General features: G+C 45.6%; 1 protein-coding gene and 2 non-coding genes across 3 annotated transcripts; 1 reads left to right on the top strand and 2 right to left on the bottom strand.

Annotated features, from left to right (window-relative positions):
* Nucleotides 1-67: 67 nt before the first annotated feature.
* On the top strand, nt 68-9,215 carry CPOX (coproporphyrinogen oxidase; the record flags this gene model as incomplete). Its single annotated transcript, XM_010179200.1, has 7 exons — nt 68-233; nt 324-467; nt 1,169-1,279; nt 2,228-2,369; nt 4,702-4,920; nt 6,652-6,756; nt 8,693-9,215. Coding segments are annotated over 7 exons (975 nt in total), but the record flags the coding sequence as incomplete, so codon positions are not given.
* A 474-nt stretch (nt 9,216-9,689) lies between these two features.
* On the bottom strand, nt 9,690-9,761 carry TRNAD-GUC. Its single transcript has one exon. It is a non-coding gene; the product is annotated as a tRNA-Asp (tRNA).
* Nucleotides 9,762-10,017: 256 nt separating this feature from the next.
* On the bottom strand, nt 10,018-10,091 carry TRNAI-AAU. The gene has a single exon. It is a non-coding gene; the product is annotated as a tRNA-Ile (tRNA).
* Between the last annotated feature and the right edge of the window lie 2,181 nt (nt 10,092-12,272).

Raw genomic sequence — 12,272 nt, 5'->3', positions numbered from 1 at the left:
GGGAGAGGTGTGCCGCGCCCTGACCGCTGTGGACCCTGGCGCCACCTTCGCCGTCGACACCTGGGAGAGGAAGGAAGGTACGGGGGTGGGGGGCCGCGGGAGTCACCCCAGACACGATCACCCCGAGGGGCGCCTGCTTCGGCGCGGTGTGACCCTGGGAGAGGTGTGCCGCGCCCTGACCGCTGTGGACCCTGGCGCCACCTTCGCCGTCGACACCTGGGAGAGGAAGGAAGGTACGGGGGTGGGGGGCCGCGGGAGTCACCCCAGACACGATCACCCCGAGGGGCGCCTGCTTCGGCGCGGTGTGACCCTGGCTTTGGCAGGTGGAGGTGGCATCAGCTGCGTGCTGCAGGACGGCGAGGTCTTCGAGAAGGCGGGCGTGAACGTGTCTGTCGTGTCCGGGCTCCTGTCCGAGGAGGCAGCGCGGCAGATGCGCAGCAGGGGGAAGTCTCTGAAGGCCAAAGACGGTAAGGTGTCCGGCGGGGAGGTGGGGTAGGGGACCGGGACGCGTTCACCCGAGGGTTTCCATGTGGGTACTCTGAAAGCAGGCTGACCTTTGAGCAGAACATGGGGAAGCCAGACTGATCAGCACTCTAGGGTTTCATCTGTATCATGGTGGTTTCTAACCAGCAAGCCTGGCATGTGGACTTTTGTATCCCTGAAAAGTTAGGTGTTGGAGTGCGTCCCAATTTGTCTTGCTGCTTTAAGCAGTGCACTGTAGGCACAGGTTGTTTCTCGGTAACAACACTGTAGCTCAACAGTGAAATAGTGCAGGAGTTACTGACTAAAGAGATGAAGGGAGAGAACCAAGAAGACCTGAAGACTAAAGAGGATTCAGTCCGCCTTTGTGTAGCAAAGGGTAACTCAGATGACTGGGGCTGTGGAAAGCTGTAGCAGTGCCTTACATTGTAAGTGATCTTCATTTAATGGGTGCTTTAACAGTTTGTTGTGTTTTAGGACAAATACCACAAAATAGCATTTAGTTAGGTGCACAGAAGTGTGTGGATGAGAAGTAAATTGCACATTGGTTAATAATTATGGTGACGCACTTTCTTGCAGTGGAACGGTACCCTGGAACCTGAGGAAAAATAGTGATGTTCCTTAAAGGATAATAAATTAAGTTATTTTAAAAACTGAAGGTTTTTTAGCTGTGCATCTTTTTTTATAGGGAAACTGCCTTTTTGCGCCATGGGTGTGAGCTCTGTTATCCATCCAAAGAACCCTCACGTTCCAACCATGCACTTCAACTACAGATACTTTGAAATTGAGGAAGCGGACGGTAAGAACTATAATGCTATGAAGTATGCATGAAACATATGGTTCTGTATGAAGGAAGTGTGGATGCATGGCTAAGGTAGGCGGTTAAGAACTGATCCAGGTTTGTTCCCAGCGGTGCTATGAGGCTGTTGTGCTGCGCTGGATCTCTTAAAGTCTGAGCCTTCATTTGTCAGTTTGTAAAATCAGTGTGATGTGTGCAGCTGGTACAATAACTGTGTTTGCAGCATACATCACGGGTTTCATATTATTTAGGTGTTGGAGGTTATAAATAAGTGTAAAGCATATTCAGAGAAGCAAGTCTAGAATGTATTAGAAGAAAGGTCTGTGAAGGGCTGATAAGCACTCTGGTCAGGATGTACCTTTGTCTCAGAAGTCAGGAGGACGTACTGTCAGAAACACTGCTCTCAATGTGCACTGTGCCTTGTTTTCCCCGAGTTTCTGCAACTTGCCACTGTCAGAAGCAGGACTCTGGGCTAGATGGTCTAACGCTGAGAGCCCATCTGTGCTTTGTGACAGTGTATGTACTGTCAGAAGCTCAAAGAGTTTTCTTTCCGTTATTTTGCCAGAGCATTACAGATCATTTCTGTTCGGTTACTTCCCTGGATTTAATAATTATGTTTCCTTTCTTTGGCATGCAGTAAAATGTTTCTGGATTCTTGAATAGGAGTTGCCAGCTCATCTTGTGAAATTGATATCCTGTAGTCAGGGTCAGTGGTCCAAAATACTGAACAGTTTTCACTGCTTTGAAATTTGCTTCACGTCGTCCCGAAGTCACTGGTCATTGCACTACCTTGAACTCAAATTTTTTATGATTGATGTTTAGGAACACCACCATAATGAATTTGTTTTGTACTGTAAAAGTAGTTGTTAGTTCTTGGTGAACCACTAGCAACATATTTCCCTTTGGAAGTTTAAAAGAAAACTGTTGCTGCTTGCCTCTCTCCTATAGGAACTAAACAGTGGTGGTTTGGTGGTGGGACTGACCTCACTCCAACTTACCTGAATGAAGAGGATGCCGTTCATTTTCACAAGACTCTGAAAGAAGCCTGTGACAAACATGACCTGAAGCTGTATCCCAAGTACAAGAAATGGTATGTTGGGAGAGACACGCTCAGGTTCCTTTTGTTGGGAGCAGAAGGCAGCACAGGATAGTCTCAGTGTTCTCTGGGAACAGTAGGTTTTGTTCTGCCTTTTGGTAGGTATCAGCAGACCCTAATGAAAATCAGCAGATGTGTACTAAGACAAAATGTAAACAGTCTCGTGTTTACAGAGGCCTGAGCTTTTCAAATCAGAGGGCTGACAACTAGGATCATAAGTCTATAGCCCAAATAATAACCAAGCTGACACTACAAGATTTTATAAGTCACAGACTTCACTATGCAACTTAAAAATTCCTTTTAGCCCCTGGTGTTAAACAAGGGCAAGACCTTTTTCCCCCTGGACTTGCAGTGAATCTTAGAGTTAACTCATGGTAAATTTGCATGACTTCAGTGTGAGCAGTAGAGCCAGAGCTGCAGTTCTGAAAATCCCACTCCAGTTTTTCTACCTTCAGTCTGACTTTCATTATCCGCCCCCTTTTTTTGTTTGCCAGGTAGGTAAGAGAGCTTGTCCTTAATGTAGAAGCTTCATAATTTTGATGGAGTTGTACTTTTTTTCCCAGTGACACATTCACTGAGAGTTCAACAGCATATTCTCTAAAGATGCAAACTTCGAATGTTGTTCCTGAATTGAAAGACTGGGATGATTGGGATTCTTCACTCTTCAGTGGGGGCTTGCTGCTTTGTGTCTGATAATCCTATCTGCTCCAAGCTGTGGTATCCATGAAGGACGGGTTACCCTTCTGTAGGCTACCAGGTCTTGTCTGAGCACAGGAGATAAAGTGGGTGTTGTAGCTTGGGTGTGAACCACTTATCAGAGAAGCACATCTTATAACCTTAAGACTATGGTCTTGTTGTCTAAGGAATTTTTGCATGGTGGTTCAGAGTGTTTGCCGTAATGATCTGGTTGTTTGCAGTAAGTTTACTTTGTTTGTAAGTAGGGTAGCAATGCCAGCTGCAGGCATCAGAGAGGAGGATGCTTGTTCTTAGTCTGAGTGCAGCGCAGGGAAGAACTACTTGTATCCCATGGACAAAGACAGTTTTCTCAGTCCCAGTGTGAATGTTTGCTGTAAGCAGCAGCTGCATAGGGGCATGCAGTTCTCAGAGCCAGAGCAGTGTGAATCTCCTCTGAGCTTCTACTAACTATTAGCATTGGTCCTTTTCCTACCTTTCTCAAATATAAAAGCTCTTGTTATGTTTACCTGCTGTCTTCCTGATCTGGCTTTAAGCCTTTGTCAACCTTGTTGTCTTTTGCATTTCTGACTCACCCTTTTTTCTTAACTCTTTCTGCTGCTATTAAAAAAAAAGCTGATCATCCCAGTGAATAAAAACAATAGCATAGGTTATCTGTTACATCTCCATGTCTCTCTTGCTATGGCCATGCCATTTATATTGCTTGAAAACAGCGACTGTGGATGGATACATTGCATGGAAAACTACTCCTAAAGGAAGGTAGGGTTTCCTTGTTGTTGATGGTTTCTGCATTCCCTTCCATTTTTCCCCCCCAAATGAAGACTTGCAAAGCATGGCTGCCCAAGCAAGCAACTGTGAGCAAGATAGGGTGTGGGTACAATGAATCAGCTATTTTATAGTAATTGCACACCTACATAGTCTCAGTAAATACAAAAGAGATTAATTGCCTCCCTATTGTAGGATAGGCTGCACATACTCCTTCATAAACTTGAACATGAGCCATGAAAAGCCACTGGTAGAATGGCTCCATCTTCCAAGTATAACTGTTAGGCCTTTTTCCAAGGGAAGCTGACTCGATTTTTCTTTCAGTGATGGTGACTTGCTTACCTGGTCTTGGGTTCATAGTTTCTTTTGAGTTTTAAGGCAGAAAGACAATTATTTTACTAGAATAGCAAAAGAATAAAGAAATTATCTTCCAAGTTCATTTTTGAGTTCATCTGAAAACTGTACAAATAATTTGGAATCTATATATAGTTCTGGGAATAAAATCTAGAAAGACTCTTGAAATCAGGTGTCCTTCCCTGCAAGTAGAGGATATGGATTGGATCACTCCACATGGAAGCATCTGCCATGGTGTTTGAGTGTTATGTCTTCATTGACTATGTGGTGATACATAGCTTTGCGGAGACTGTTTCATCAGAGGGGGGCTTTAATGCAGGAGTGCTTTCCAGATGGTGCTGTACCATCCTGGCTCTCAGCAGTCAGTGAAACAGTACGGCACCCAGCACTGCAGGAACTGACTGTTCATCAGTATTTCACTGGTGCCATCCTCTGCCTCCAAACATCCTCTTTGGAGTTCTGTTCATTTCTTTGAATACTATGGACCATAATAATTGTCTGCTACCTCTTCCAGGTGTGATGACTACTTCTATATCAAGCACCGTGACGAGCGAAGAGGGATTGGAGGCATATTCTTTGATGATGTAGACTCTCCCTCCAAGGAGGAAGTATTCCAGTTTGTGAAGAGTTGTGCCAAAGCTGTTGTGCCTTGTTACATTCCAATTGTGAAAAGGCATTGCCATGACTCCTTCACACCAGAGGAAAAGCTGTGGCAGCAGCTTCGGAGAGGACGGTGAGTACTGAGGTAGCAAAAGAATTTGTTAGAGGTGGATTATGCTGGTGAGAAAAAAGTGAGCTCGTTCTTCATGTTTGCAGGGTTTATGTCCTGTTGTAGTGTGGGCTAAGTTTGCACAACTGCTTTTATGCTTGCCAGAGAATTTCAACATTTTTATATACAGAACTATTTTTGAGATCCAATGCTAGATTGCCAGGGAGGGTGCAAAGAAGGTACTAGCACACCCTCATCTGTATCCCCCACTCTCCCATGTTGCAGCACAAGCAACCTGTACAAAATACCTGAGTTTCCAGTTCCTCCAAAAACCAAGATAAGCTGCAGCTTTGTAACAGGCAAAGGGGTGTGTGGTGTCCTCAATCCTGCCCTCTCCTGCAACCCAGTGATGCAGGATATAGGACTGCCCCATGACATGAGGAGCATAGGGTGAGGGAGTCGTGCTTCCTATTTAATAGTGAAGCTAAACTCCAGAAAGTCATAGAATAACTGTACCCAAGAAAACTTTCAGCTTACTTATATATTTATTCTGTCTGATCTTGGCATTGAAATGAGGATGCAGTGAACTCTGTAAAGGAATAAAGATACAGAGGGATTTTGGTTTTTTTGCACCGTCCAAAGTCTTTTGAGGATGCTTATTTATGTGAAGAACTGATAGTGCTGCAAAAGGTTAAGTATATTGGTAGATACAGTTGTACTCCTTTCTCTCTGCTCTGTGGTTGCATAAGCCTATGGAGAAATGGGACTCCATGTGCTTTGTGCAGAACTGGTGAGTCTGTAGTTTCTGCCCCTTCTGCAGAGAAATCTGTGAAAGTGGGATAGGGAAGACCATAAGCATTCAAGTTTAGGTCACTGGTCTGCAGCAATTATTCAAATAAGCAGATATGCTTAACTTGGTGAGGCTATTCCTGGCAGCATTGGCCTCTCAGGATCATGCTAAGGTTATAAGTGGGAATAGCTTATAATATTATAAGGTTATAAGTGGGAATAGCTTCTTTAGGTTGCAGCCAGAACCGGCTCATAAGGGCTGCTTATTTCTCTGGATCTGTTTGCAGGTTACTTGGCTAGGCTAAGCTCTCCTTTTCTGCAAGTAGATAAGTGCTTCTCCTCTCCTGTGCCTATGTTAAGTACTAATACCTCAGTACTGGTTACTAAGATAACCCCTGCTGAATTGTCACTGCTCTGCTTCTGTGCTGGGGACAGAAAACTCTCTATTCTGGCACCTATGAGTTCCAGCCAGCACTCTGAAGCTGTCTGACTTCTGCTGCTTTTCAGGTCTCCCCAAGAAACAGAAAATCTTGTTCTGACCTTGCTGCTTATGTATCTTTCAGCATGGAGGACTGCACAGTAGAGCATTTTCTGTGGTCACTTCCAGTTCCTTTAAGGCTCCTCTTTATGTCTGACAGCACCACTAAAGTACAAGCATAACCAAGCTAAACTTGGTGTTGAGCTTGCCAGCAGGGTTGAGGCCTAGAAGTGAGCTAGTGCAGCACCGTGCAGAATGCTCTCCTCAAACAGTTTGTCTGCTCTCATCTGTTACTTCATGTGCTTTGTGGAGTGACGAGGTCACACTTGCATTGCTATGCAGATGATGGCCCCAAACCAGGGTTCGTTCCGACACCCAAGAGAGCAGAAGGACAGACCAGTTTTGTTTGGTGTCTGCTAGTTGAAAAAGGCACAAGCAGCTTCTGATAATAAACTTGCTTTCCTGTTGCATCTCTTCACTCCCCATAGGTACGTGGAGTTCAACTTGGTTTATGACAGAGGTACAAAGTTTGGCCTCCTGACACCAGGATCAAGAATTGAAAGCATTCTTATGTCTCTGCCACTGACTGCAAGGTAAGAGCATAGCTATGCAGGTAGGCACTGTTCTTATTAAAATACAGGATTAAATCAAAGCTCTGACCTGGTGTCCAGTCTCTTTAACAGTCATTAATTCATACTTGATATAAGAGCTGGCCAAATACATGCAGATGCTTCTCTGGTCTGCTACACTCATGCAGTTGCCAGTAATGACAAAAATATCTAGAACATAGCCTTGATATTTTCTGACAAAAAAAAATGTGGATTTTTTGTGCTTAGTCCCTCTTGAAAGATTTTTCCTGCTTGCTCCATGGGGTTTTTTCAGTAGCTCTTTGAAACCATGTGAGCTTGTGTCAACATGTCCTGAGAAGCCTGTGGTAAGGAAGTTCCACAGTTTAACTGTGTGTTGTGTGAAAAAGTACCTCTGTTTTCTGCTCACACCTGATGACTTCATTCAACTTTTCAGTGACTAACCAGATTTTCTTCCTGTTCATTTTCTCCATAACAGTTCTTATTTTACAGTCTTCTGATGGTTTTGCTGTCTTTTTTCCAGGCTGACAAGTCCCCCTCTTTTTAGTGTTTGTAGCTGTTCCACACCTCTGATCACATTTGCCTCTTTTCCCTAAGCTTAAGTTTTCTATGTCCTTTCTGAACTGGGGATAAGGAACAGACATCATAAGGTACATGCCTGTATCCAAGATGCAGGTGTGCTGCTGACTCATACAGTGGCACAGTAAGGTTTAGTTCATTATCCTTTCATAATCCTAATATGCCATTCGCTGGTTTTCACTGCTGTTAAGCATTGAGCTGGCTTTTTCATAAAATTGCTACGATGCCAAAATCTTTTTTTCTGGGCAATAAAAATTAACTCAGTCTCAGTGTGAATTTTCTGTGCACATCCCTTTAGATCAATCAACAGTGAATTTCACCTCACATTTTATCGCTCAGTTGCTTGGCTTGATATTAACTCTTTTCAACTGCCTTTTTAGGTTTTAACCAATCTTGCTTAATCTTGCAATATAAGCAAACTGTCATTTGCTGTTTATGCCCCTTTTCAGGTCGCTTTTAGATGTGCTGAGTAGCATGGGCCCTATAATGAATTTCATAAGACTGTTAGTGACCTCCCTCTGCTAGGATAACTGACCTTTGCCTGCTACCCCTTAACCATGAAGGCAGTCTTGGTCATACCATGTATCTTCATCCCACTGCCAACACCAGATGTGTCCCTCACCTTGTGGTGTAGCACGGTCCTACCTTTTGATTTAGTTTCTGGGATGATCTGGTGTTGCTTGTTTTTGTCAACCGAAGTAGCTCACTTAACAGCATGGATGTGTCCTTCCTGGGAGAAAAAAAGTGGAAAAAGGTTGTACCCATCCCTTTGCAACTGCTGACCATTTTCTTCCTCTCTCATGCCTCTTAATTGCCTCTTCAATAAGAAGAGGTCTCTCATCAACTGTGCTTTTAAAACCAAGATTCAACAAGGACTTGTAGTGTTTCCAGTCCAGCATCTGGAAAAATTTGCCCTGGGCAGCTGGAAAAACTGCATTGAGATCAAATGATAAAATTTGAAGCTGAAAATTTCCCTTAGGGCTTGTGTCCTCACTCTTTTTGAGTTCCTTTTAGCTTGTCTTCCTCATGACACTAATCTGTTACAAGAGGCTGCTAAAGGATCTTTGCAAATTAACCTGCACAGATTGTGGAGTAGGGAGCATTTCTCTCTCTTTTTTGTTTGTTCTTCCAGCCTTTCCAGAAGTTGGGAAAAAGATTGAGCTAACATTTCTCCTGTCTCTTCCAGTGTTGTTTTTACTGACCTTAATGATTTGTAACCATATCTGTCTACCTGACGTGAGAGTATCAACTGTGTATGTAGCTTTGCATCCTCAGAAAAGGCAACTGGAGTCCGAATACAGCCTGGTGTGGGAGAGGTGGCAGCCAGCTGGGCAGTCTGAGTGAGTTTTCCCTTTCCCAACAGGTGGGAGTACATGCACACCCCTCCAGAGAGCTCAAAAGAAGCTGAAATCCTGGAGGTATTGCGCAATCCCAAAGACTGGGTGCACTGACACTGATGGTGAACAAGATGGATTGCTTACACTGAGCCATTATGAAAGAACAGGAACGCCTGCGAACCAGCTTATTCAAACTGCTGTAGCATGGTGTTTTACTATAGCTATTTATAATCTTACGTGGTGCCTTAATCGTGCTGTAGGCTTGTTGCAACTTGCAGATACGTGAAGTCATTCTTTAAGATTGGTCGGCTAATGTTATCACCCCCCTGTTGAAGTTGCCTTGTGAAGGACTGGCGATACTCCCACAGGACTACTGCGCATGCTTAAGAACTTCTTCAGCTGATTTGTTTGACTGCAAAATGATAAACTACTGTGAAGTGTTCTCCCAGTGGAATGAAAGCATTATCTGTGCCTAAATAGCACTGTTGGGATGTTTTAGAAATACTTTTTTGAAGAATAAAGGGAATATTTGATATTATTTTAAACCTTAAAGTCTGCTTTCAGGATGTTGTGAAGATGGTGGCACTTAATTATGTGTAAAGTAAAAGGGTAAAGTTTCAAAATGTAGCATGACTTGACTGATCAGTAACTGGGAGATTCTGGGTTGGGGTCCCAGTCTCACTTGATGAGAGCAAAAGGCTGGCTGTCCCTTTTGAGGAGAAAACTTTCAGCACTGCTCCTGTTAGCTGAGACCAAGATGTGATACAGCAAACAGTCTCTCAGACCTCCGACCTCCTCCTTTGCCATGAAGGTGGGGGACAGATCAGCAAGCTCTTGGATGTTTACTCGAGGTCTTTTCAAAGAACAGTTACACGCTGCTCCCAGCCCAGGGCTCATTGTTCCGGCATTGTTCTCTCTTCCTCCAGCAAGAACCGCATTGAGGTTCAGGTGTGGAAAAGCCTTGCAAGGGCCATCCGGAGGTCCCCCTGAGCCAGGAGTTGGCTGAGGAAAAGCATACCTTTTCTCCCCGTCGGGGAATCGAACCCCGGTCTCCCGCGTGACAGGCGGGGATACTTACCACTATACTAACGAGGAGCTAGGTAGTGAAGCCTCCGCTTCCTGCCAGCATGTGGCACTACCACACTGCTGCCGAGTTCCCGACCCGCGGATTGTCGGCTACCTCGGCCTTCCGGGCCGAGCCCTGGGCGGCCTCATGCTCGCTGACTCCGTTCACCGAAGTCCTGCTTGCCCTTGGGCTGAGTGTTTGTTTCCTCATAAAAAAAAAAAGTTCAAAATAGAACATGAAGTAACAGTCAGCGATTTTCTTGCCTTCAAAGGAAAAAATCTTGAGTGGCCCGTACGGGGATCGAACCCGCGACCTTGGCGTTATTAGCACCACGCTCTAACCAACTGAGCTAACCGGCCCCGTGGAGGCGCGTTTTCGCGTGCACACAACTCACGTACTGCCACGAACACGCCGCGGGTACAAGCGCTGCCGGGTGTTGCTCCCGCAGGCCCCGGAGGTCCTCCGGCAGAGCAGCAGGGCATCGACGAGGGTGACGAGGACGACTAAAATGGAGACCTTCCAGACTCGTTTTTTCTGCACACCCCCGGCCTGATTTTAATCTCCTCTGGGAAGCACTTCCGTAGCCCCACAAAGCCTGGGGCTCTGTGCCTCTGCGTCTCCCTATGCAGCCATTGTTAGCCCCCAATTTTCTCAGTTTCAGGCCAGAGCTCGGCTCTGAAATGGGACATGTGTGGCTCCTGCTCCTACACCAAAGGTGCTAAGACTGAAAGCTGATGCTGGGCCTCACCTTCCCTCAGAAGTGCATTTACAGTCCTTGTAGTGGTTTAAGTCCAGTGGGGAACTGACAGAGAGAAGAAAAGGACTTGGAGGTTTTTTCTCACCACTTAAGGTCACAGGAAAAAGACAGACTTATCTTGGGAAGAAAAACAAAAAAATTACTCTGTTAGGAGTAACATCAGAGTAAAACAGTGAGAGATACAACCAGATACTAAAGTCAAACACCTTGTTCAACCCCTCCCTTTTTGACCCAGGCTCAGATTTGTTCCTGGTTTCTTTATCTCCTCCTGCTTTGTCCAGAGGCATAAGGGGATGGGAATGGGGCTTGCAGTCAGTTCATCCCATGCTGTCTCTGCAGCTCCTTCCTCTTCATGGTGTGGGGAGGACTCCTTCCACTCTTCCTCTGCTTCCACATGGCACCCTTCCCACAGGAGAAAAGTCCTCCACAAAGAGCTAATGTGGGTCTGCCCATGACTGCAGTTTCCTGCTCCAACGCACGCTGCCCATGGAGTCATAGCTTCTTCAGGGGCAGCCACCTTCTCATGTGGAACTACCCCACTGGTGAGCCTCCATAGGCTGCAGGTGGGTTGATCTGCACTCTTGCCACAAGTTGTAGGGGGAACCTTGGCTGTGCATCCTCCTCCTTCCCTGTCTCCTTTCACTGACCTTGGTGTCTGCACAGTTGTTCTCCTTAGGTCCCATTCCTTTCTCTGCTGCAGATCCTTTCTGCTGGTTCTGAAGAGTTCCCGGTGCTCTCTCTTGTTTTAGAGCTGTAGCAGGGCTTGAACTTAATCTGGGGCCGGGCTGGTCAGGGCCAGGCTGGGCCAGGGCTGGGACCATATTCCCCACACCTGGGGCTGTGCTGGTTGGAGCCGAGGCAAGAGAGGGTGGGCTTTGCGTTGTTCTTAAATACATGAATTTGCAGGGGCACTGCTTGGCTTGGGCCTGGTCAGAGGTGGGTCCAATATTGGAGCTGGGTGAGCTTCTAGTAGCTTCTTACTGGGCTATCTCCATAGCCCACCCCGCTACCAAAAAAACCCCAAACCCCTCACAGAAAACTCACTACAGCCCTACACTGGGGCTCTGTGCTTCTGTGCTTCCCTAGGAAGCCAGCATTCAGCGAAAAGTTTTCTCGATTTTTTTCCCAATGCCAAGCTTTAATATTCCACATATCCAGCTCCTCCACCACAGAAAAGAGGCTAGGACTGAAAGCTGTTGCTGGGCCTCACCTTCCCTGGGAATTGCTTTCATAGACCCAAAAAGCCTGGAGCTCTGTGCCTCTGTGCTTTCCTAGGAGGATAACATTTACAAGCCAACACAAATATGGAAGCATAAAAGACACCTCCAACAGGGGCCAAGTGCACACCTGCCACCGGAGGTCCTCACAGAAACAATGCATGAACTGAGGGTAGTGACTATTCCTCACCTCCCTCCTTTTTTTCTCTTGTTTGTTTTGGTTTCTTCTTTTCTCTCTGTTCCCATTCTTCCTCTTTTCTCTTGTTCTTTCTTCTTAAATCCTTGGGCTGGGTATGGGTATTTGGCATCATATGCCTTATAATCTCATACTTAGCTAAAATCAGGGTAGTTGATAAATCTCTTACCAAGACTCTTGTAGATTGTAGTTGCCGGTAATCAGTAAAAGACATTTTTAAAGCTTGCCGTGCCTTGGATTCTGACCCAGCACAACTTGGTCTCTCCGCAATAGTGGGATGAGACATTTTTATTTTATTTTGAACCAGTGAAGCAGGCTGCTTTCTTGCATTCTGACCCAGAGGAATCACAGAATATTAGGAGTTGGAAGG

This window comes from Mesitornis unicolor, unplaced genomic scaffold (genome assembly GCF_000695765.1).
Source record: "Mesitornis unicolor isolate BGI_N332 unplaced genomic scaffold, ASM69576v1 scaffold27252, whole genome shotgun sequence".
Classification (NCBI taxonomy): Eukaryota; Metazoa; Chordata; class Aves; order Mesitornithiformes; family Mesitornithidae; genus Mesitornis; species Mesitornis unicolor.
The sequence above is the reverse complement of the archived record's forward strand: the minus strand, read 5'-3'. Positions and strand labels throughout refer to the sequence as shown.